The 24344-nt window shown below is 34.8% G+C and overlaps 1 protein-coding gene across 14 annotated transcripts in view; it reads left to right on the plus strand.

Moving 5' to 3' along the window:
• The window catches only part of LRRFIP2 (LRR binding FLII interacting protein 2), a 55915-nt gene extending 31803 nt beyond the window's left edge, over window positions 1-24112 (plus strand). For 3 of the 14 annotated variants that reach the window (XM_065830434.2, XM_065830435.2, XM_065830436.2), the window contains 14 exons: window positions 1877-1984; window positions 4511-4555; window positions 5247-5360; window positions 5799-5870; window positions 10514-10684; window positions 11474-11566; window positions 13556-13648; window positions 16712-16813; window positions 17057-17189; window positions 18593-18642; window positions 19879-19999; window positions 21077-21156; window positions 22334-22438; window positions 23192-24112. In XM_065830434.2, coding sequence (XP_065686506.1) covers window positions 1877-1984; window positions 4511-4555; window positions 5247-5360; window positions 5799-5870; window positions 10514-10684; window positions 11474-11566; window positions 13556-13648; window positions 16712-16813; window positions 17057-17189; window positions 18593-18642; window positions 19879-19999; window positions 21077-21156; window positions 22334-22438; window positions 23192-23302 — 1398 coding nt within the window. In that variant the 3' untranslated portion in view covers window positions 23303-24112. The remainder of the gene's footprint in view (window positions 1-1876; window positions 1985-4510; window positions 4556-5246; window positions 5361-5798; window positions 5871-10513; window positions 10685-11473; window positions 11567-13555; window positions 13649-16711; window positions 16814-17056; window positions 17190-18592; window positions 18643-19878; window positions 20000-21076; window positions 21157-22333; window positions 22439-23191) is intronic. The other 11 variants (XM_065830439.2, XM_065830437.2, XM_065830445.2 and 8 more) reach the window with 11 other exon arrangements.
• The last annotated feature ends 232 nt before the right edge of the window (window positions 24113-24344 follow it).

Genomic DNA, 24344 nt, shown 5'->3' on the forward strand with positions numbered 1-24344 from the left:
GAAATTCCAAAACCTAACATCCATCTGCAAAGTCGCTTGAACTTAGTTCCTCTTAACATTGAGATTTATTTCTTAAAAGCATACACTTTATACTGAGATCTGATATTATATGTTGCTATATATATATGTGATACCAGTAATGCCAAGGTTCCATTCACTCACACTGGTGAATGTTTGATAGAGTTCAAAGTATTTGTTTAATAAAATAATTCTGAAAAGCAGATTAAGTAAAAATCTTATTCATAACTTTCCCTTTCTACTGTTTCTGTGGTTAATATTTTGGTTTCACTCTGGGTAGTGCATGGGAAGTCAGCTCAGTACTCACTGAAAATCAAAAGATAAAGTAGGAAACAGTAGAAAATGCTGGTGTGTATCTCCATCTTAAACTGTATCGGTTTTGATAAATCTATTAAGAAAGATATTAGAAGTACAAAAGGCATAGAGAGAGGAACAGTAAGGTTTATCAGATGTATGGACTTACCAACAGCAAAGGTAACTTGGTTTTGAATGAGAACTGTGTTGTCATAGATTGTTTGTAGTGCTTGAGTTGTTTGGTCTTCTGCTGTAAGCATAATTTATACAAGCAGAATTCTGTTCAGCGTATTTCTGCTTTGTGAAGTGCAAGTCAAATAAGAAAGTTTAGCCAAATATCTGACTGTGAAAATATATTTACTTTGGTATCAAAAAAAAAAAAATTCTTTGTCAGAGAAATAGGACATAACCTAGCAATGAGAAAAAATAGAATTCTGTAGTCCGAATGTCATACAGGTGTTCACCAGCACACTGTTTTATATGTAACTGGTCATATTTACATAAAAGACATCTCACTGTCTTTTGATCACAATAAGATGAGGCTGCATCACTCATGTACGTCAAGTACAAATAAGTTAGAGTTATTTTTTCAAATGGTGAAAATTAGATAGGAACAATATTTTCAAACTGTTCATTTAAAACTTGTTCTCTTATAATTGCTTTTAAAACCAAGTATGATGTTCACATTAACTATAAAGTCAAGCCTTTTGAAGCAGGTTATTATCAGTACAATACTTTCGGTAAACCTACTGTTCTCAACAAAAACTATGTTTAACATGAATAATGTTTTTTTAGTTAAATATTGCACTTGAATTCCCATGGCAGGTGTATTTACTGTAGTGTGGTTAGATATATTTTACCTTTTTTACCACTCATGTGTAGCATTAGCATTTTTTCCTGACATTTTTAGGTACCTCTGACATAAGCTTTGGGGAGTAAGCTTGTCTTGTTGTGCCGCCTTTTAAAGTTCTAAATAAAGGAAGCCCAGATCATATTCATAATTAGTAGTGTGAGGATTGTGTTAATTTGAAAAAAATGACAGCATCTGTAGAGGAAAATACTAACTTTTATTTATCAGCTTCTGATTCTATAATGTTTTTATGTTCTACAGACTTTTTTTTTTTAAAGTATTTTTGTAGCTTGTTGGGTGCTATTTTAGTACTAAACCCTTTTGTATGTCTGTATTTTTTATTTTACTCCAAATGAGGAAAATGAAACAATAATAAATGTTCATTGCTCTTCATTTTAGATACTGTCAACTATAAGAATAACAAACATGTGAAGAGAGTGTTTAAAAACAATGCATATGCTGACTAAAATATTCATATCAGTGTGGCACACATTTTATTCATGTAGACACATTTAAAATAGCAAACTTCTAGAAGAATAATTAAGATTTTTACACCTGTTAAACTGTTAGAAAACCAAGAATAAATTGCAATAATGGAGATTTAACTTAGGATTTCTTGCTTGTTGGACTACTTTTTTTTTTTCTAAATAAACTTTTGTTCATTCTGTGGTATCGTCTTCAGTTCTCTCTCACCTTTCTCCTTATCTTTTGAAGTCTTCTGATTTTTCTGATCAAAGTGAAACTGCTGCTGACTATTTTAGTCGTTCCAACCGCAGGGGAAGCGTTGTTTCCGATGCAGATGACGTCCAAGATTTGAATAGTGTGAGTGCAATGCTACTTGTCATACTGTGGTGAACACAGCAAATTTACTAACCGTGGATGTTCTTTTCATACTTTGAAATAATAAATGCTGTGAAAGCATTCAGAGTTATTTAATAGCAAATAGATTTGGGGACATTTTTTGTATAAGTATGTCTGGAGTCTGAATTTTTAAAAAGCATGCTGCTTTATTTATTTTGAAGGGGATTTTGCCTGTTGCTAGGAGCATGTGATAAGCGTTAATGCTTCACATTTTGTGTGTGTGATGAGCTTAAGCACCTCTTAAATTTAAAAGGCTGGGGTTTTTTCTTATGGAAATTAAGTGTCTAGTTTTTTTGTGTATTTTTGGAGTACTACTACTACTTGCTTTAGTGACAAAAATAAATACTTAGAACTGAGCCCTCATTGGTGCATTTTAGGGTTCATTGATCCAAATTAAGCTTTTTGTCAGGATCCACTACTGGAACTCTCATTGTTGGCTCTGCTCTTGTACTGAATCCCAAGTCAGCAGGCCGTGGTACAGGAAAATTATCATGATGGTTTTCTTGTGTATTCCTTTAGTCTGAACGTTGTTCACAACAAACCCAGCTGCCTTCTCTTTATTGCTACTATAAATTCTAGAAATTCTTAGAATCATAGAATGTCCTGAGTTGGAAGGGACCCACAAGGATCACCGAGTTGAACTCCTGTCCCTGCATATGACAGCTCCAACAGTTCACACCATGTGTCTGAGGGCATTGTCCAATTCCTTTTTGTTGCTTGCGGTCAAATCTTTTGTGTTTAACAGTGGAAAAAATAGTGACATTTTTGTTCTTTGGCTTGTCTTTGAAATGACAGTCAGGGTTAGCACATGTGGTAAGAGGAAAGGTTGAGAGAACTGGGCTTTATTGGGTTGGGCCAAGAGGATGCTACGTGGTGATCAGCGGCCTCCATTAAGCAAGAGCCAAACTCTGCACACCCGTACCAAGCAGCACAAGAAGGGGCAGCAGCCTCATGTTGCAGCTTGAGAGGTTCAGATGAGCCACTGCAAGGAGCTCCACAAGGAGGTCAGTGTTGTGCTCTGATAGGCTGCGGCAAGGCTGGAAAACCTCCAGCCTCGGGAGCTGGCAAGACTTGGCTGGATAAAGCCACAGCTAACCTGGGCTCTTGGCAGCAGTTTGGCTTTGGGAGGCAGGACTAGGTGACCTCTGGAGTACCTTACCGCCACTGTTTGTGTGGTTCTGCAGTTAGATGATTTAATATTCTTATAGTGGTATGTAACTGTGGTATTGTAATAATGTTGTAATAATATTGTAATATTTATCGTCTGTACATGCTCAAAGTGTGGCAGAGACAAATCATTTCTGCAGTTTAAATTTTCTTATTCTCTAATAAACTTGCTTTTCTGGATTTAATGTCCTTCTAAAAGATAATGTGGAGGCTCAGACTGGCAATTTTGCGACTTTCTCAATTGCTTTTATTATCATAATCATTATTATTATTATGTATTATTAGATTCCAGAATTATGTTTTTATTTACGTTATTCTAAATGGATGCTTCAGATCAATTGGAGTCGTAACATCAGTTTACCGTTACAGTAGTGACATATATTTGCAATTTACAATTTCAGTACACCATTGGAGATGGTGAATTTGCCATGGAAATGCGATGTTCCTTCTGCAGAAACCAAAATAGAAGGAAAATGAAAGATCTTGTAACATTCATTTCTCCTTGTAGCAGATTTCCAAGTCTCTTGTCCTTGGACTGGGAGAAAAACAGGTGTTTTCAAAGAAGCCAGATATTTGAGATTCCATACTCAGTGCAGCACACTTGTTTTAGAAAATATGGCAACATATTAGTGTCTTCCTTTGATTCCACCTATTTTAATTCATAGCAGTGTAGAAAATATGGAGATTTACTATGAACGTTTGCAATATGAGTCTCCTAAATAAGAAGGGGGGATGGTAGTTCTTTTGCTTAGGCTTCAATACATAAAATATGAATTGAAATTATTTGGAGAGTGGCTTTTAATTAGTACACTTCAGTTCTGAGCTTTTACCAGAATTGTTTTTCGTCCTGATGTAACTGTAGGTTTCACTAAAGAGATTAAAGGAACAAATGTGTTTTCTAATAAGTAGGACGTTTCACACTGATGCCACTGATTGTCTGAAGTGCACTTGCATGAAGCTTCGTGTTTGTTGTGCCACCAAGTGTTGTAGTCACTACCCTGTTGAAAGTGTTGAATAGTAAAACAAATTTTTTTTCAGTACTTAAAGTTTTTAAGAAGTCACATACCAATATTAAAGAAAAAGTTTCTGACTTTTTCTTTACAAGTGTTCGTTTATTTTTGCAATTGAGGTAAAACCTGCTTTTTCATGATGAATATTTTTTCCTGTCTTAATCTATGCTAACTTCTGGATTTTATTTTTTTTTCATTATTTCATTTTTCATTCTTAAATATTTCTCAGTGTCTTTGAACAGAAGATGGTGATTCAGTAGTGCCTCATTGGAAAATATGTATTGTGATCACTTTCCTTTTTCTCTTTCAGCTAGAAGAAAAGAGTGAAAAATCACATTCAGAAATATTTTCAAGGGTAAGAGTTTTTAATTTAAAAATTATTGAAAGTCAGTGTTCATCCATAAATTTAAAAGGATTGAAGCAGTTTCAAAAGTCTAAATGTTGTGTATTTTTAGCAGAGTATTTTACTCATTTTTAGGAGCTTACAGAGTTCCTTTTAGATATATTTTGTTATTTACAAAATATTAGTGCTTTGTGTCTTACATTTCCTGAGGAAATAATTGTATTCTTCAGTTTACGTTTAGCAAGTATTAATTTTTTATAGAATTTATTTACTGTGTGAGAAGTATTTAGCAGGAAAGGTTGAATTTTAGCAGGCAAGGGCTATTAAAAATCATGTGCTAGATTCCACTGGAAACTTTATTCTGTGTCCCGGGTGGCAGAAATTACAATTTTTAGAAATATTTGAAACTTCTACAGTTTTTCAGCACTAGCAGCCTCCTTATGAAAGTCTTCTGAACAGGAGTCTCAAACCTGTAATGTTATGTTAACTGATAAGTCATCAAAGGAAATGAACATTTCACAAAGAAGCAACAAAAGTGCTGGAAAATAATCAACGTAAAATATTGTCTATAAGCTAATATTAAGAAATGGTGTAAACATGAGAGAGAAGTATTCTATGACTGTGAAGCAATTTATAGAGAGCAACATCAAGTGCACCGGATATGACAGCATAATTACTGATATAGTGTTTTTTTCTTTTTAAGCCATCATCTCGCAACTCAATAAGTGCAACTCCTCTGAGCGGCAACTCATCTAGGAGAGGAAGTGGAGACACGAGCAGTTTGGTGGATCCAGATGCATCCCTCAGTGAATTACGGGTAAACTGTTTTCAGTGAATTTGGAGCTGGTTTAAAACTGTACTTTTGGTTAGGAGGAATTTTTTTTGCTATAGAACTTCTGATTTCTTAATACTAAGAAAAAGTTAGGATGATGTAGTTTTTAATCACAAAATATTTCTGTATCTATCTTAGTAATTGTTTATAAATATTTATAGTGTTAACAGTTTAGCATATATTAAAATAAGACTTTGTTTATGTCGAATTTGAAACAGTTCTGTCCTATTTGAGATGGCTTGGATTCAGGAATAAAAACAAAACCTTTATTTCCATCAGGTTGTTGTGAAGTAACTATGATTGCTGTGAATTATTGCAGGCTTTGGCACTTGACAGAAATGCATGTAAACCTTTTATTGCTTTTTCGACTATAAATTATTTCCCCATACTTCTTATGCAATGGTTCATTCCTATGTCCTGCAGGATATCTATGATCTTAAGGACCAGATACACGATGTAGAAGGGAGATACATGCAGGGACTTAAAGAACTAAAGGTATCAGGGCTCCTCCCAAGCATGCATTCTGTATGGGTGTTTTGGGGTAATGGAGATACCACTGGTTCCACTAACTATATAAGGCTTTACTAACAAGGTTTTAAATTTCTTTAAAGCATGTCTCTAACTTTTAATGCATAGAAAATATCAGCTTAAATTTGTCACATGAGTAAATCATTAAGATATGTTTTAAATGTAAATGAGATAGCATGTGTTCATAATTTGGTTTATGTTAAAATAGTATTAAATTTTCATATTTTTAGCAAGTGTTTCCTGTAAGGTAATGAGAGGTTGAATTTATATTTTTCAGACTTTTGTTAGCAAGTAAATGGATACTCAAAATAATTACTATGTATTGAATGAGGAAGAAATAGTTATGACAAATAATTTAAGAAATTAAGCATTAGTCTTCCAAGTCTCAGCAAAACTACATCTTAGAAAGCAAAACCAAATTAATTTCGAAAGATGTGCTGAAATGAACCTGGGTATGCAGGCGAAGATTAAGGTTGTTTTAGTGCTTTGCCATTATGAAGGATTTTATATATATATATATATATATTTGACTTACAATCCCATTATCTTTGTCGAAATTATAGATTTATATTTTCATATTAGATTAGTGAAGTCTATCTGTCTTTTGACTGGTTTAAATTAGTGTGTATGCTTTTCTTTTGCAAGTTTTCACATAATTAGCAGTTTGCAGTTAAAGTATTATTGTTTTCCCCTCCCTGTTGAAGGGAAACTGAATAGAGCAAATGATGTGGCTTCCACATCTCTTTCAGGATATTTGTTCTGTTCTCTTTCATGTAACCTAATTGTGAATGGTTCCATGTAAAAGTAAAGAGATTTTTCCATATTTGTTGTATATCCATATAGAGACTGAATTTAATGACAGCTGTTTGTACTAGAGCACGTAACAGTGATGTTTTTAATAGTTTCCTCGAATTTCTTTGATTAAACAGCATATTAGATGGTATAGTAAAGAGAAGATGTGTAATTTGAGCTGTTGAGTGTAGCAAAAACTGTTTCCTCTTTAGAGGATAAGTAACTTTGAATCTGATAGCTATATGCTTATGTGAAGTACATCTTGTTTTAATCATATTGCCATATGAATATTAAAAAGACTTCAAAGAGCAGTAGATTACAAGATTATTAGACATGGCTATGATTGTACTAAATTTGAATAAAATGCGAGATTCATATTTTCAGAATGAATCTAACTCTCTCACTTTTGCGTATTTGCCAGCATCTCATGGCTACTCTTCTGAATCATTACTAATGTGCTATTATTTGTTGTAATCCATTACAGTTACCAAAGAGCACAGGTGTGCAACAGACAGCAAGATCTTGATCTATGCTTGACTTACAAAATGGAATTGAATTTTATGCTATGGTTAATACTGAATAATATCTTCCTGTAGAGATTCTTTCAGGAACCCTTTGTAATTAGGAAGGTATTGCCTTTTTCCGAACTTCTGCTTTAGCAGTTTTGTCTTGTGTATGTTAGAGTTACTAGGATACCTGCTTTACACTCCTTTTAAATGTTTGGGTTTTTTCCCAGTGGCTGAGTAACAGTGATATGTAATCATGCTAACTTTATCTCTGTGGTTGCCCATCCCTCGTGCTACAAAGACTGTGGTTTTTTTTACTAATGCGGATAGTTCTGATTTAGTGATTTAGTTAGGTCTTTTCATGTCTCAGTCTGATTCAGTTTTATTGATTCTTTCTATATTCCCTTGCATCAACTAGAAAAGAATTCTCTTTTTTTTTTTTTTTTTCCTCAAAATGTTTCTTTTATGCAGTTAACAGAGCATTCTCTTGATGTCTGCTGGGTTTTAATCATCTTATTCTAGCCAAGTAGGCTACTTTGCATAGCCCTTTGACTTTACTAAGAATTGTGGGTGGTATTTCTTCATAGCTTTAGGTTATGTGGAGAGCCTTATTATCTGTTTTCATTCCAGCCTGTTCCCACTGCTTCATCCTTAGGCATTCCACTGCCTCATTCAAGTGCTTCAGAAATTCTTCCAAATCCATGTTGTTTCCCACCAAACTGGAAGGTTACTGAAACTACATGGAATTCTGTAACTGTGGGGAACATGTGTAATACTTTTCTTTGGAATTGTTTCTTCTTTTCGAGTAGCCTTAGCAATGTTCCTTTTTTTTTAGCTGGTTGGAGACTCTTAGGCATAGCTTTTTTTTTTTTTTTTTTTTTTTTTTTTCCCCTGGGAAGCAATTCTTACTCTTCTGTCTCAAAATCCATTTATTCCTCTTTCATAACTGCAGACTTTTTCCGCTATTAACTTGTTGATTAGTAGCATTTTAATCCAATCTTTTAAGCCCCAACTTAGTCATCTCTTGAAGGCTGAAGTCTTGAAGCACATGGCATACTGTAAGAGGCTGAGACAACTGGATTTGATAAACCTTGGGCAGGGGGGGTGGCAGTATCATTGCTGTTTTCAGCTGTCCCATAGGAGGCTGTAAAGATGACAGGCAGACTCCTTTCAGAGATGCACAGTGACAAGGCAAGATGCAACAGGCAGAAGTTGCATTTTAAGGACAGAAATTCCAATGAGACCTCAAGAAAAAGACTTTTCACAAGGAAGGCAGTCAAACACTGGAACGGGTTGTCCAGACAGGTTCTGCATTCTGTATCTCTGGAGATACTTAAAATGAACTGGAGAAGAGCTGTGAGCAGCCTGATCTTGGTTGACTCTGTTGAATTAGGAGATCAGAGCAGATGGTATCCAGAGATCTCTGTGAACTGAAATTACAACATGACTCCACTCACCACACTCACGGAAAAAGTCAAATTGGAATTTTTTCCTAGTTGTACTTTTCATTGAATTTTCATATATCCCCACAAAAGGACTACAGCATTAATTTTAGTCCTGATGTTTTTCTTCTTTTTCTCTAAATCAAATTATTCTTTGAAAGTCTTTGGAAGGTTTACTGTCTCTGACATTTTGTTTTACCCGTCTTTACAAGATTTGTCATGTTTCCACCATCACAAAAAATGGTTTCTTCAGTTTTAATCTAAAACTTAAAAATTACTGGAATGTACTTACATATGTCCTTTATTTTTTCATTTGCTTCTATCTTATCATGAATCTTGTTTGCTATTTACTGCTGCCCAAATGATAATGGTACTTTTCTTATCTTTTCACTACTTACATTTTCTTGTCTCTTCTGATCTGTAGTCTATCTGGGTATGTCTTAAGTTATTTTTTCTAGGGTTTCTAAGATACTGTTTTTCTCCAGCACTAAATTCCAGAATTTAGTGAATGGAACAGAGACACATAAATATGCATGACTAGGATAAAATTATAGAAGTTAACATATGTACTTTAAGGGCAGCTTTCTCAAAGTGGGGATTTATAACATGGAATAGGGTTTTGGGGCTGGGTTTTTTACTTAGATTGTTACCATCCTCTCCCTTAGTATCTTAGTCCTACTGTTCTGTTTTCTAGAAAACCCCAGCCTGATGCCCTTTCTATGCTAGTACTTCTGGTGTCATAATACAAATTAAACATGGAGGTTATGCTACCCATGCTTTGAAATAATAGATTACATTAAATACTAGGGGATTTGTAGTAGGGCACAAACCTACTTTGGAAAGGGAATGGCTTAATAGTTTGGTGTTTTTTTCACTTCTAAAATTAGGACTCAAACTCAACTTTTGTGTTTTTAAAAGCATGCATATTGAATTAATGACATTTGTTAAAATGTCTGGAGTGATAGTTATTCTAGTATTTGAATAGAATCATAAAATAATTTTGGTTGGAAAAACCTTTAAGATCATTGAGGCCAAGCATTAACCTTGCACTACCAAGTCCACCTTTAAACCGTGTCCCTAAGAACCTCATCTACAGGTCTTAAACACCTCCAGGGATGGCGACTCAACTGCTTCCCTGGGCAGCCTGTTCCAATGCAGAACAAATAGTTGACATTTGTTACAGTACTGAGGAAAAAAATAGGATAAAACAATATCGGTAAATGTGAAAGAATTGCATGAGAGTATTTATAACAAGGCACGTGTGCACATTCAGGTAGAGAATCAAGCGTGTCAATCTTTACATGCTGCTTTTTTTCTTTCTAAATCTCAGTAAGAAGAAGAGAGAAAATGTTTTCTTAAACAAAGAATCATTACTTCAAGTGTGATTACCTTAACTTCAAAGTATAAAGCACTACTCAAATAATGGACATTAAGTTATAGCTACTTACAGAGAGATTTCTGTGATCTTTTTTAGTCACTTGTCTGAGTGCTCTCTGTCAGATTTGTTGCCTCATTCTGAACTATTTTCTTGTGCATGCACTGAAAATACAATAAAGCTGTGATGTTACTGCCATATGAGTTTAGTTGTGAAGGTGGCAGAGCAGAAAATTCAAGTGGAATATTATCTTGTAGTTCTCATACTTTTATAATGATAACTTTTAATTGCTGTGTGTGACTTAACCTGAATAATGGAAATTGAACTGTGACCTGGTATTTCTAAAGAGAAGATATGAATTACAATTCAGAAACAAAAATAGTTGTGTAATTTTACTGTAAAACAGGTAGTGCTCTTCAGCATTATGGTGGTATTTTAACATTATGACAATGCATCAAAAAGTTAAACTAATGTAAGTCTTTCTGCTGTCTTTAGGATTCACTAGCTGAAGTTGAAGAGAAGTACAAGAAAGCTATGGTTTCCAATGCTCAACTAGACAATGAGAAAAACAACTTAGTTTACCAAGTGGATACTCTAAAGGATGTCATTGAGGAGAAAGAAGAACAGATAGCAGAGTTCTATAGGGAGAATGAAGAGAAGTCAAAGGTACTGATTAAGACCTTTTTTTTTCTAATTATAAAGATAAACTGTAGAAGCCTGGATTACTTAGTAAGAACAGTTGAAAACTTCTGGATCAGTAGAAAAGTATGTCTATCTCAGTGGCCAAAGATCTAAGTGTTGTTTTGTTTGTGTTGGGGGTTGTTTGTTTGTTTTAAAAACCAAAACAGACAAAAAACCCCAACCACCCCCCCCACACTAAAAATTAATAATTTAAAAAACAACAACCAAAAAACCCACACACACAAAAAACCCAGCAAAACCAAACACTAGTAACCTGAACACCACCCACCCCCCCAAAACACATCCCAACCCGCCCCACACACACCACCCTTCCACCTCCACCCCAATTACATGCAAATTAATTGCATTTAATCAATGCAATACACTAATGATAAAATATGCATTTGAATAGAATAGGGCATGTTCAGTCCCACTTTCTTGAAAAGGGAAGATCTGAGTGGCAGGTTTTTTCCAACAATATTTATGTAAATTCAATATCTGAGCTTTTCTCATTAATATTGTGCTTAAATCTTTATAGCATCTTTTCTGTCCACTCTAAATTTTATTAAATAAAGTCTTCTGTATAGTAAATACCTGGAGAACTTACCCAAAACACCGATTCTGTGAATATTAGACACTTAGTAGGTAGAATTTCTCAAATTGTTGCAGTAACTTCATGCGTAATGTTATGTTAAGTGATATTACTAACTTTTTAATATTGGAAATTAGTATCAAACCAACAAGAAATAAAAATCATTAATTTGTTTATTATAGGAATTGGAAAGACAGAAACACACGTGCAGCGTTCTACAGCATAAGCTGGATGAACTTAAAGAGGGCCTTCGACAGAGAGATGAATTGATAGAGGTATGTTCGTATAAGATAGCGTATGATAGAACTTGCACAAATACATATGGTGTAAGATTTGAATGAGACCAACCATCATACATGAAGTGAGCTTAAATATTATCTTACATTTTTAAGAAAGAATTAATCTTGTTTGAGTGGGTAGAATTTAAGCTATCAATCTCTCTTAATTTCTAAAATTGAAAATGCCTCTGCAAGGTTTTCGAATGTGTAAAATCATTAATTCCTGTGAGAATCATAGTCCTCTCATGATTGTTACTTGTATCTTTCCTTCCTTGCGGGGGCAGAACTAATGTTTGTATGGCTAAAATCTTTTGTCTAGCCTGTAGTTCTGATGCCTGGATATTACAAAATAATATTATTTGATTTTCCAAAAGTTTTGTTTTCAGTTATTTCTGATTTCTGTGAGCATCAGCCACTGAAGTTTGCAGGAACTAATGTTTGTTTGCTTACCAGTCAAGCATAAATGTAGAAACACTGGTCAGTGTGTTATTGGGTCATAATCATGTTGCTGGGTGCATGTTGTGTTACTTTCTTTTCCCCTCTCCCTCCTTTGATTTGTTTTTAGAAGAAATGTGCCCTAAAATCCCAGAGCTGTTATCAGTCTTAATTTTAAAACAGTTCACAAAGATATATATTGTCTGTAGTATGCAGGTGTCCATTTCCTATTGATTTTGCTTCTAGCACTGTAAGTTGTGGTTCAATTATATGTGATTTTCCTATTGCCTTTTGTTTTCAGTAAAAAATAGTGATTTTAAGTGTATGGGCCAAAATTTCTACTACCTAATTTTCAGGAGCTATATAATATTGGTTTTCACTGATTGTGCTCTTCAGGCAGTAATGCAGTAACTCCAAAAGGCTTATGGAAAGTCTCAGATCTGTTATGGCTACTGAGAAAATAATATGCTTCATGAACTAGAGTTAATATGACTTACTAGCAGAAGAAAAGGAGTAATATTAGCCTAAACAGCAGGATTTTGCAGATTAATGCTGACAAGCAAAAATTTGGCAAATTCTGGTTGTAGCTATGTCACTTGCTCTGGATTCTCTTTGACTTCACTGTGAAGGAAAAAAAACACTTTCTGCTTTCTACTTTGATTGTGGTTGTTTGCTTTTTTAAAAAAGTATGTGAATCAAGAATCTGTAATAGATCTGTCTGGAATGTGTGCTTTGGTAGAATGCAGAATATGTGTGTTGAATATTCACCAAATGCATGCCATCCCTTCAAAAGTAAAGACAGTTTCTTCCATATTTACCATTTATTCGACTAACCTCTCCAGTTATTCACTCTAGCAGATAATCTAGCTGAAGCCATTTAGCTTTTTGCAGAATCAAGTTTGCTCACTAGGAAGGCAAAAAGTTATCTCTAGCCCTAGAAGTTCTTATATCATCTTAATACATAACTAAAATTCTTCGCTACATTCATATAATTAATGTTTGCAGGGCAAACAGCAGAATTCAGTGTTAGATATAAAACAGGAGCACACTTGATATGTATTAATATAGTACCAGAGAGCAGTCAGCAGCTGGATATCACTTCCCAGATGCTTGATTCAAACTTTCTTCTTTATGCTTTCAAGGAGGTTTTCTCTTTTGTAAAATATTAATAAAACCACTTGTTAAAATAGCTGTTCACTTCCAAACAGTACTTGAAGGTATCTGGAAATAGCCACAGGGTGATTATTTTCCTAAAGAAAAGGCATATTACCCACAGCCTGCAATGGGAACTGTTACTAAAAAAAAATAACTCCACCTGCACTAAATTCTCTCATCAACATTAAGTGATTGACTAAAATTAATTACCACTCTCTTGCATTAATTCCTAAGGGAAATATTATGTTATGCTTAGTAGCACCCCTTTTCTTTAACTTCATGCTCATAACTCTTTGGTTGACTGTTACTATTTAATTTCCTTTCTCTATTTTAATGTTTGCCTTTTTTTTCTGTTTCCTTTTCTTTTCTATTCTTCCCTCGTCCTATTTACTACAGGAGAATCAACGCATGCAGCAGAATATAGACTCCATAACCAAAGAGGTGTTTGATCTCCAGGAGACAATTAATTGGAAAGATAAAAAAATAGGGGTATGAATCAAATGTGGGGGGAAGGTATTTTTTTTCATTTTAGAAGTAGATGGGTGCCCCCACACTCCAAGGAATGCTGTGTACTCCAAAGAAATGAAGGCCAATCCCAATTTAAGTATTTCAAATATTTTGCAGTGTTTTTCCTCTGTGGAAAAGGAGTTCCACTTCATCTTTGTTTGCATAAAGATGAATAATACTAATTGAATCTGTAACATAATAAACTTATGCACACAATTTTATAATTTTGTAATCTGATCATAGGCAATAACAACATGGCCCTGCACTTGTGGGTGTTCTGTAGCACAAGCAGATTGCCTGGTGGTGAGAGGGAGTTTGATGGAGAGTCTTTAGAAAAACATTTTTTCCCTTTAGTAACTGCAGGGTAATCTCTCTCTGAGTTTTACACTGGATTTTGACGTGTACAGATTTCTTGGAAAATTGCTGTATTTGCTGGAGTTCAAGTCACTTTGAGAAGTTCTCCTTTAACTGATGGTGCCCAGTTTAAAAAAGCCCCGTTATACTGTCTTTTTTCAACCAACATTTATTTCACCTTTCAGTCCTTCAATCCACACTGCAGTCTTCTCTTCCATCATAATATTTCAACATTTTAAATTTTTTTCTGAACATTCTTCTGAAAGTTTTTTTAAATCTTTAATTAACAATATTCTTGCCATACTTACTCTTCACCTTTGTGTTCTGAACTGTTTCAGTTTGTTCAATTTTTTTTCTGCAAGCACTTTTTTTCTCTCTCAAATATGTTGCCAGAGTTCGTACAGAGTGTTTATATAATGTTCATAAAAAGTGACAAAAACGATATTTTTTTTCCTTCAGACAAAATTTTCCTGCCAGTTTCTATATTCTTGTAAACGCTATTACTAGATTTTTTTTTTTTGCCTTCTCAGAATTGAGATCTTTTAGTTCTTAAAATGTAAAAATGCTGTCTTTTCTGTCTCACTTCTATTACCGGAAAACATTTGCAGTCTATTCTTAGCTCGCAGTTTTTGAGTCTTTCTCCCCGATACTGAGTAGCTTTGCTAATTTTTACGCTGTTCCAGCTTCAGAAGTCTCTGAGAAGCTTCGCAAAGTAGTTTGTAACTAGAATTTTAAACCAGTTTTACAATGTATGCAAGACTGCTGCCTCAGAGGAAGAACGGGAGGCAAGCAGAACAGAGACAGCACAAGTCTGTTTTACACTTGCCTTCATATAGTGTACTGTTGCTACAAAAGTGATTGAAATGTGCAGTTGTACTTGTTCTTAAATTAGATCAGTTTGAGGACACTGAACTTCCAGGTTATATTCCTGAAATATACAGCTGTTTTAATGTTTGGTGACTCCAAATTGTACGTGCATTAGCAATGACGTGTCTGAGTTTGGTATAGGTTTTATGGAGGTTTTTGGAATACTTAGAAAATAGGATCTCAGACAAGTATACTTTCTGCCAAATGATCAAATGTTAACCATACTGGTTTGTTAAAATGTGTCTGCAGTGCTTAGTTTTCATGATTTCTCCCCTCTGCCCCAATGGAAGAATTGCAAAAGTATATTTAGTACAAAATTCATGTCGTGTATCATAATCTCCGAGCACACGAACAAAAGCAGTTTTACTAAAGTTTTTCAGTGTTGAATACTGATTAGTAATTTCTCCATAACTAAAGGTATGTGGTTGTATCAGTTTCACATTCTTCCCCATCGAAGTTTTCTGATTTCCAATGCTTGTGCACAGGGGGTGAGGATAGAAGGGCTGTTTTGGGAAGGTCAGCAGCATCACAGGGCACTGCCAGGCCCCCAGGATCTGTGGGTCCATTCTCTCAAGTGAGCGAGCTCCAGCTCTGCCACTATTCTTCGAAAATGGCAAAGGTGTTTGTGTCTTTACATCACTTTGTATTCCAGTTAATGATTAAAGTTCATCACACTGTTTGTAATGTAGTTAGAGATCCAGTACGTGTAAAGAAATAGAGACAGTTTATGAATTGTTAAACGATGATGTGACAGCTAATGCCTTCACGCATTTTGAATTACCTGTGTTTTAAATGTTACGCTTCCATACTAATAAATCAAGTGCAACAGCACTTAATTTTTTCTGTTGAAATTAAGAGTAATGCATTAAAACATTAGTATACAGATTCTAGATAATTATTGAAATAATTGCAGTATGCTAAATTATGTTGGGCGTTTATAACACAAAGTTTTACACCTTCATTTCTTTCTTGGTATCACTCCATTCCTAAACATTCATGCATGACATAAGGTTTAGTTGGATCGTTTTCTCAGCAAAATGTGTGTACACTTTTGTAGTTGCTGTATGGTCAGGATTATTTGTAATGCATGCAGTATTGAATTGGAATGGAATACTGGGAGGGAGCTCAGTTCAGTGAAAATATCTGATTAACTGCCAGGTAACACAGCTCCAGCATAGGTAGGCAAACCCATCTCTGTCCATATTGTAATTTTAGCTGCAATACTTTTTTTGTGCTAAAATAGTGCTGTTAGTGTTTGCTGCTTTTTTCCTACCTCTAAAACTGATGGCTTTGTTTTTAGTAAAAACTGGTTGTAGTAGTTAAGCAAGTAGTAAATGAACTAGTATTTGTATTGGATGGCAGGCTTTTACATCCAAGGTCTTTTATGAAGTAAGATTTCTACTTCTATACTCTGTAAAAGGTAGAAAAATTAGTTCAATGGACATGATGTTTTAGGATATTTGCCAGTTCAGTTCCAGGAAATATTCTTTCTGGCCACGGAGTGCCTGTATTAAGAAGAATCACTTACTCTTCTGGTATTTGATTTAGTTTATCAAAATCTACCAAAAATAGAACCCACTAAATAAAAATCTATTGCTGAATCTACTAAGGCTTGCCTGGGAAAAAATTATGTCATGACAAACATGCAGCAATGAGGCTACATATCTGACTTGTAAAAGGTAGTTATCAGAGATGTATGTTTATATATATTAAATACTTCTATTTTATTGAGCTCTTCGTATTTACTTGTAGAAAATCTCTCTGCTGTCTGTCATATGCTTTTTCTCTGTGCCATTCTTTTTCTTGCTATCTGCCTGAACGCAGGCCCTAGAAAGACAGAAAGATTACTTTGACTGCATTAAGAATGAGCGAGATGAGCTCAGAGAGGAGTTGGCTGACCTGAAGGAAGCAATGACGAGAGGAGAGGTATGTTGGTAGCAGACACTTTACAGTAACAGAAATCCAGGAACAGGGTGTGAAATGAAGGTCAATGAAAAAGAAAAATGGTTACTATTCTTGTGCAGTCTCAAAACCTGAGCTTAGGGTCAGATAAATGCTGCATTTCATTGTAACTGTTTTGATCATCTTGAAAAGCTTTTTAAAAACTTTTCTGTCCAATTATATTTCAGTACTGCTCTTATATGAGGTTTTTTTTTCTTGTATTTTTAGAAACATGGATTAGTTATAATTCCAGATGGCACACCAAATGGTGATGTAAACCATGAATCAGTGGTTGGTGCAATAACAGTTGTATCACAGGAAGCTGCTCAAGTCTTGGAATCTGCAGGAGAAGGACCACTAGGTAAAAATATCCTAATACACTTTATAGAGTATTTGAAGTCTGTTTCCCTCCTATTTACAGTTAGTTGTGATTTACAGACACAGAAAGATACCTGTGATGCTTCTGGAGTAGATGTTTACGCAACTTTCAAGATTGTGGGGTTGTTTATGTTTGGTTTGTGCTTTTTTGGTTGTTTGGCTGGTGGTTGATTTTTTTTTTTCTTTTTAATTTTTTTTTTTTTTTAATGCTGAGTAAAAAGACTGTTGTATCTTTTCAGTAAAAAAATAATAGTATATGCTTGGATGTTTGTAACTGATTCCATCTCCTGCTCCACTTCCTCTTTTACTGCTGTCAGAAAATACCTTGTCTTTTGAAATAGCATGTTTTTCATTGCGTTTCATGAAAAAAAATCTTTAAAAGTAGGTATAATCAATGAAAGAATTTCCATTACAGAAAACAATGTATGTCTTTCCCTTTCCTTGAAATACTTCTGCCTTTATTAGTGTAAAGCAAGTTCAGTGTTTCATCACAATCATGAAGGGAAAAAAACCCAAAGTTTTAAAAACATTCAAAAAATGACACAGACAACAGAAAGGTAGAGGTTTTTGGGGGAGGGGTATTTTATTTTGCTTTTATCTTTAGATTGAACAAGTTACTGTATGTGTAGTCAATCTACTGTAAAACTCAGTTAACAGGCAAAGAAATATCTCTATAGACTTGCATTGTATTTGTACATATTTTTGTTTTGATAGAGATAAGACTTGATACATGTTTCTGCTGTGGCCCCATCATAGTGAAATGCAGATGTCTTTGTGCTTTGTTTTTGTCAAAGTTACAATTTCCAAGGGAGTTGTTCTAATCTTAGCATGGTGTTGCTTGACAGACTTTTGTAGCCATTACTGATGTTCTGACTGGGTAGAGATAGTGCAACATTCCTGTGGGTCCTTTCCCAAGTGCTTTTCTTGTGGTTTGAGAACACTTTCTACAAACTTTCTAAGCATATGAGGAAGCTTAGTGCCTTCTCTGAAAACATAGCAGTTTTTTAAGAACAAGAAGGGAAAAGAGTATACAATGAGAAGAAAACTTTGTTGGAAATGGCTGTTGTAGATATTGGGACAAAATTGTGTTTTATTATTATTAAAAAAAAACCAACTCACCACTCAGTTGTTAATTTACTTTGAAGAATTACTGAACTCAGAGGTCTTGCTTTTAAATTTGTTACACTAAAATAGTGTGAATGAAAAAAAAATCCCATTTTTCCTGCTATTAATTTGTATGTTGTTATTAGTGAGATACCAAATTTTTATGCTCCCAGCGCTATTAGCTTTAATTGTGAAGAGCATTTGAAAATGAACAAAAAGTTGTGACAAATATGTTCTTAGTTACAGATTTCTCAGGTTTTTAACTGGATTCTTTGGTTTTAGATGTCCGGCTACGAAAACTGGCTGGAGAAAAAGAGGAATTGTTGTCCCAGGTAAAATAAGCTATTCTTTCCAGAAACAGACCTTTCTGTATCCTTTTGCAGACTTTTAATATATTAGCAAAAAAGAAATATTAAGCACATAAGGTGCTTAATCAAATATTTAAGTGCTAAAGCAAAATATGATACCCAACTTCTTACCTGGCTCGCTACCACAAATTATCAGCACCTCTCACAGATGTCCTTATCCATGTGACTTTGATCTTAGATGGTGAAGAACCCTCATTTCACTGACTGGTTAGCTGAAATCTAACTTGCTGCTGACTCAACTATTAGTGCATGTACTTACAGTTGTTCTTTCTTTTATTTTGTATTATGTGGAAGTACTAAAGTCAGTGGAATGATGTTCTCATGAGCTTCCCAATTGCTAAGTGATGCTATTTCTTTGATCATTTCAGCCACTGAAATAGAAAAATAATATTATCAAAGTAGGTGTATTTTAATACAGTACATTATTGAGAAGAGAGGACTCAAGAAAACATATAGCTATTGAACAATTGTTAATAATAACATTGTTTTTGGGCTTCTAGTTGAACACACTACAAATTTAAAGTCATGTTGTCTACATCTGATTTTGCTGTGTATATACCTTAATTTTAGTGTAGATACCTGGTTTAGAATGCAAATAAATTACAGTATTGAATCAAGGCTATTTTATATATATATATAAAGATGTATATGCATATTTGTCACCATATAATTGTAGAAATCACTGTTAAAATATTGGATTCATATAATGAATGGGAGTTTTCCAAGTATAACTCTCGTACCGCTCATCTGTAGGACAGTATTTTGATAATAGAATCAAAAAAGTAGCTCCCACTTCTTTCATAAAGTGCAGACACAGAGGACTTATCTGAGGGATCTGTGTCCCCTGACTACTGTAAAATTCCTGAGACAGCTACTGTAGCATGAAATTGAACCATTTAAGACTATTGTGCACCACAGACTTGCCTAGGACCTTACTTCTGAATGGAGTAAAAGAGAGGATCCCCAAAAAGCTGTGGATTATTCTTTCTGTAAACTCAGCAGGGTATTGTTAATTACTTTCATAGGTGTTCAGAGTCTAAACGGTGTACTGGCTGGTTCTGCTGATCACCCAACCAGAACCGCCACAGCTAGCGGCACCTGGGGACTGCTCTGCCTTTCTCCCTGTTGAATGTTTAGATAGACAACCACTGAACCTTCTAGAAGTCTCTTTTTCACAAATGAATACTTTTTTTTTTTCAGGTTAGAAAACTGAAGATGCAGTTGGAAGAAGAGCGACAGAAATACTCTAGAAGTGATGGCATGAATACAGATATCATAGGCTTAGAGAATGGTTCTGACTTGCAGCTAATTGAAATGCAGAGTAGGTATATGGTTGCTGTTCAATGGTATTCTTGCTAGAAAGAGGAAGCAGACTCTTCCAGCTACTTTTCCTATATTCTTTTCCTATATTGGTTTGTAGTAGTAGTATTGTGAAGGAATATCTAATTGAGCAGCTAGTGTTTTTTCTTGGTATATCTCCCTGCAGTAGAATTCTGGCTGCAGAGTAGCTTAAAAATCTGCCTCTTTCAGTGCTGAAAAATAACATTCTGGGAAGTTATTTTCAGTTGATGACCTTGTCTAGAATGGGTACCACTACTTGAACAACTTCAATTTTTAGATGATAGAATTTCAGCCTGAGATGTTTTGTTAATATATTCTACTTGATTTTTTTTATTTTGTTGACTCTCTGATACAGAAACTTAATCTACAAGACTGTTATTCTCTGAAGCAAAACATGAAAAAATATTGAAGTTTAATATGATATTCAGTGTTCCTTCACAGAAGCACTAAGCTACTTTCCATTTCAAGCAGACTATTTCATCAGCTGAAAACTTGTTTGACAGATTGTCATTTAGTATGCTTGTGGCAATGAACATGAACAGACCACTGGCAATGTCAGGGCTAAAATATAACACCAAAATAATTTGCAAAACTCCTTCGTTTGTCAGGCAGGTTTGAGCCTTGTACTCCTTATCTTTTGAATGTTATTACACATGTCAATGCCAAATGCTTCTGGTATTGTGTCTGTAGTGATTTGACCCATTTTTGCAGTGTGTTGGTTAGTGTTGATTCTCTTTTTTTGAGAGGTGAGTTGGATATAAATATGTGTCTTAAAGAGTGTATATATCTCATTTATACAACTGAGATTTAATGCACACTCTTACAGAAACAGTAGCTGTATTCTCTAAACAACATGTTAGGGAGACCTTCTCTAACAAACAGGAAAATTATTTCTTTTTCCTGCTCTCCAAAAAGACTTCTGAAATAACATTTGTCTTTGTAAACCTTTATATGGGCTTCTCAATAAAATGATCTTTTTAATGAACTTTAATTAAAAGGGAAACTGCCAGTATAAACAGTTGCTTTGACTAATATGTTTGTCTCAATTTTTGTCTAGGAGATGCCAACAGACAAATAAGTGAATACAAATTTAAGCTTTCGAAAGCTGAACAAGATATAACTACCTTGGAACAAAACGTAAGTGCGTGTCTTCATATTTATTGTTATCATTACGCTGGCTCTGCACACTTTTATAATACTTCTGTAAGCAAAAACTGAAAACATATTGCATAATTTGATTTACTATCTTTTTAGTTTGCACAGAATGACAGTACATTTGTATTTTTTCATCTATTGTCCAATTCAATACCTATGCATAGTCTAACCATAAGAGAAAATAAAGTGGAGTTAGTTTATTGAGATGTGAATGTACAGCAGAATATGAAGAGGAACCAAAGGTACTAGTTCATGAAAATCAGTTTATGTAGCTTAATTACTTGTAAGAAAGTTGTATAGACTGGAAGGTACATCATTTATTCTCTGAAATTCAAGAATTTGTTTCTGTAGATATGTTTCTCATACTGATTTATGCTTTGTGTCTACAAATCAGTGACATGGTATTATAGTTCAGCATCTTTGTAGATCACCTAAAAATATATAAAGGATTGTGATTTGAATCACAGGGGCATAGTTGGTCTCTCTACAGGCTACTAGCGCATTCTATGGATTTCGGGGTATCGGGGAGAACTATAGATGTAATAGTCCAGTGAGTGGGCTGCAGATTGCAGCCAGGTTTTGTCTCAAGCCCCCCCTCTTTATTGCTGAATTCTGTGCTTGAGCTCAACACCTCTTGCATCATGTCCTGATAACAGTTACAGTCTCCTTTCTGCTGTATACATTTTCATTTGGTCTTTGCTTTTCAACTTTCCGGGTTGTTTTTTTGTGTGTCATTTTGTTGTTGGTTTTGGTTTGGTTGGTTTGGTTTTTTATCCCATGTGTTGCTCAGTTCTTGATTTTTCTTTTTCCAGCTCTTTGCTTAGTTCTTAACCTTCTATATCTTTCAGCTGAGTCCTATGCTATGTTCCATTCTCTACCGTTTCCCATGACCCTTGCCAGTGAGGACAGACAGTCAAGGGTATTCCGAGTTTCTACCCACAACTTATTTTACAGTTTTATTAGTTTTTTTAAAAACTCTCTTTGTAATTATGGCTGCTGCTAACACAGTTAAACTTCCTTTTTCCAGAAGGAGTCACTTAAGGATAATTCACAGGATGCCTTGTGTCATGGTGGCTTTTCAGAAAGCGAAGAACAGCTGGTGGCAGGTGAGCTCAGGCTGGAACACCTGAGTAATCTTTCGTCTTGTTTGGCTTTGCAGATTGGACGACTTGAGGGGCAGGTTGCAAGGTATAAAAATGCAGCAGAAAATGCAGAAAAAGTAGAAGATGAACTCAAAGCTGAAAAGAGGAAACTTCAGCGAGAGGTAATTAATTTGATTTCCTTTTCAGCTCCATACTCCTTTCCGTCTTGGACTGCTCTGTCTTTTGCCTCCAAGCTCTATTTTTTGTAATCTTTGGTTACAGCTTTTAAGTGTTTTCTGAGGAGGCCTCAGAGTATATCAGTGTTGTATTGAGAAGACAATTGTACCAAATAAAAATAATAGTAATGACAGTTCAATGCAGTACTTCCTTGAAAGGAAGGGTCTAAAATTATATATTCTTCTAAATGTGATAACTTGCACTATTTAAAACTAACTCTTCTGCAAAAATTAATGGGGAGCTGAATGTTCTGTGTCAAGGACCAGCCTGGGAAGTTTCCAGCATACACCTCACAGGGAGCTGGGAAGAAGCTGTATTTATCTGAGCTTTTTGTCATGCTTGCTTAAGACCTGCTGCATGACTGGCATGTTTGCTACCCATGGGAATATATATATCCATCAGCAAGTAACCGTTGTGGAGAGGTCTGTACCTTTAAATAGTGTGTAATAGAAAGTTGCCAGCACCTAATTCTTTCAGAAGGAGTACATGTTTCATGTTTGAGTTGCTTCCTAATTATCTTTTTAATAGTTGACTTCTGCTTCATCTGACTGCAATCATGAAAGAGTTGTGTCTTAACTTATGTGGTACTCTTAGAAAGCATATGGTACTTGTATTCCTGATTTAATTTCCTCTGTCAAAGTTCAAGAACAGTAGAAAGTCCAGTTAAAGTGATCATAACTTTTGTTTTTATTTTGTAGTTAAGAACAGCACTGGATAAGATAGAAGAGATGGAGATGACCAATAGCCACTTAATGAAAAGGCTGGAGAAGATGAAGGCAAATAGGACTGCGCTTTTATCTCAGCAGTGAAGTGGAAATCAAAAATATGATGCACTGCTCCTTGAGTAACTAGCCCCTAGCTTTTTTTTTGGATACAGACTTTCATTGGCACAAACTATTTGAACACTGAGTTGTTCATTGCTGGTTTGGTTTCATAATTAAATGGCATACTTCTTTTTGTAACTTATGAGAGAATGAAATGTAGTTTGAATTCCCACATGAATGACAGCAATTTTTCTGTAGCGTTTGATTCTAGAGTCAGAGCTGGAGCACAACGCTGTATGTTCAACTTAGCGGTAGCAAATGTTTTTACAACTGTGGAATCAAGTTTACTCACAATCTCTTTGGGCTGCTTTAATGATGCTTGATGACAGCTGCATGAATTCAAGACAACACTGTTTTACTGTATTATAGACTAACATATATTCTCAAGACATCACACAGCACAAGTGCCTTTTATCTGGTGCAATTCTAGACTTCATTGTTGAAATAACCTTTGAAATCAGATAACATTTTATTTTAAGATACATTTGGGGTATTCACTAAACTTTATACATTTTGAAAATGCATTTTTGTAAAATATTTAAATTTATAAGAAAAGAATAGGGACTGTATATAAAAATCTGCTTTTTTGCATGAGCACATCTGAGTTCCTAGGTAATTTCGTCAAAAACTAGTCCTGATACTCTTAGTATTAAGAGTGCAGATTTAAAAAATTATGTTGTACACCATCAAATTATGTCATCTGCTGCTTATGTGTGAATTGAAATTTTAGGGTGGGAGGAAGGAGTGGGAAGTGTGGCTAAGGAATTTATTAAAAGGACACTTGACTGACTGAAACCAGATGTATTGTGTTTTCTTTTAAATACTGAGATGCCAACAGGACAGAGGAAAACCTTTGCAGAGTAGTTAACTCTGATCTTCATATTCTTGAAAAATATCTCTTTGGCTTTGAAATTGTGAATTTGTTGTGGTTGGTTGGTTTGGTTTGTGGTTTTTTTTTTTTTTTTTCTGACTTCTTAACCTGGTCTGCTACTTTTAGGCTGTACTGCTGTGGAGGATGGGGTCAGTA

Source organism: Patagioenas fasciata, chromosome 2 (genome assembly GCF_037038585.1).
Source record: "Patagioenas fasciata isolate bPatFas1 chromosome 2, bPatFas1.hap1, whole genome shotgun sequence".
In the NCBI taxonomy this organism is placed as follows: Eukaryota; Metazoa; Chordata; class Aves; order Columbiformes; family Columbidae; genus Patagioenas; species Patagioenas fasciata.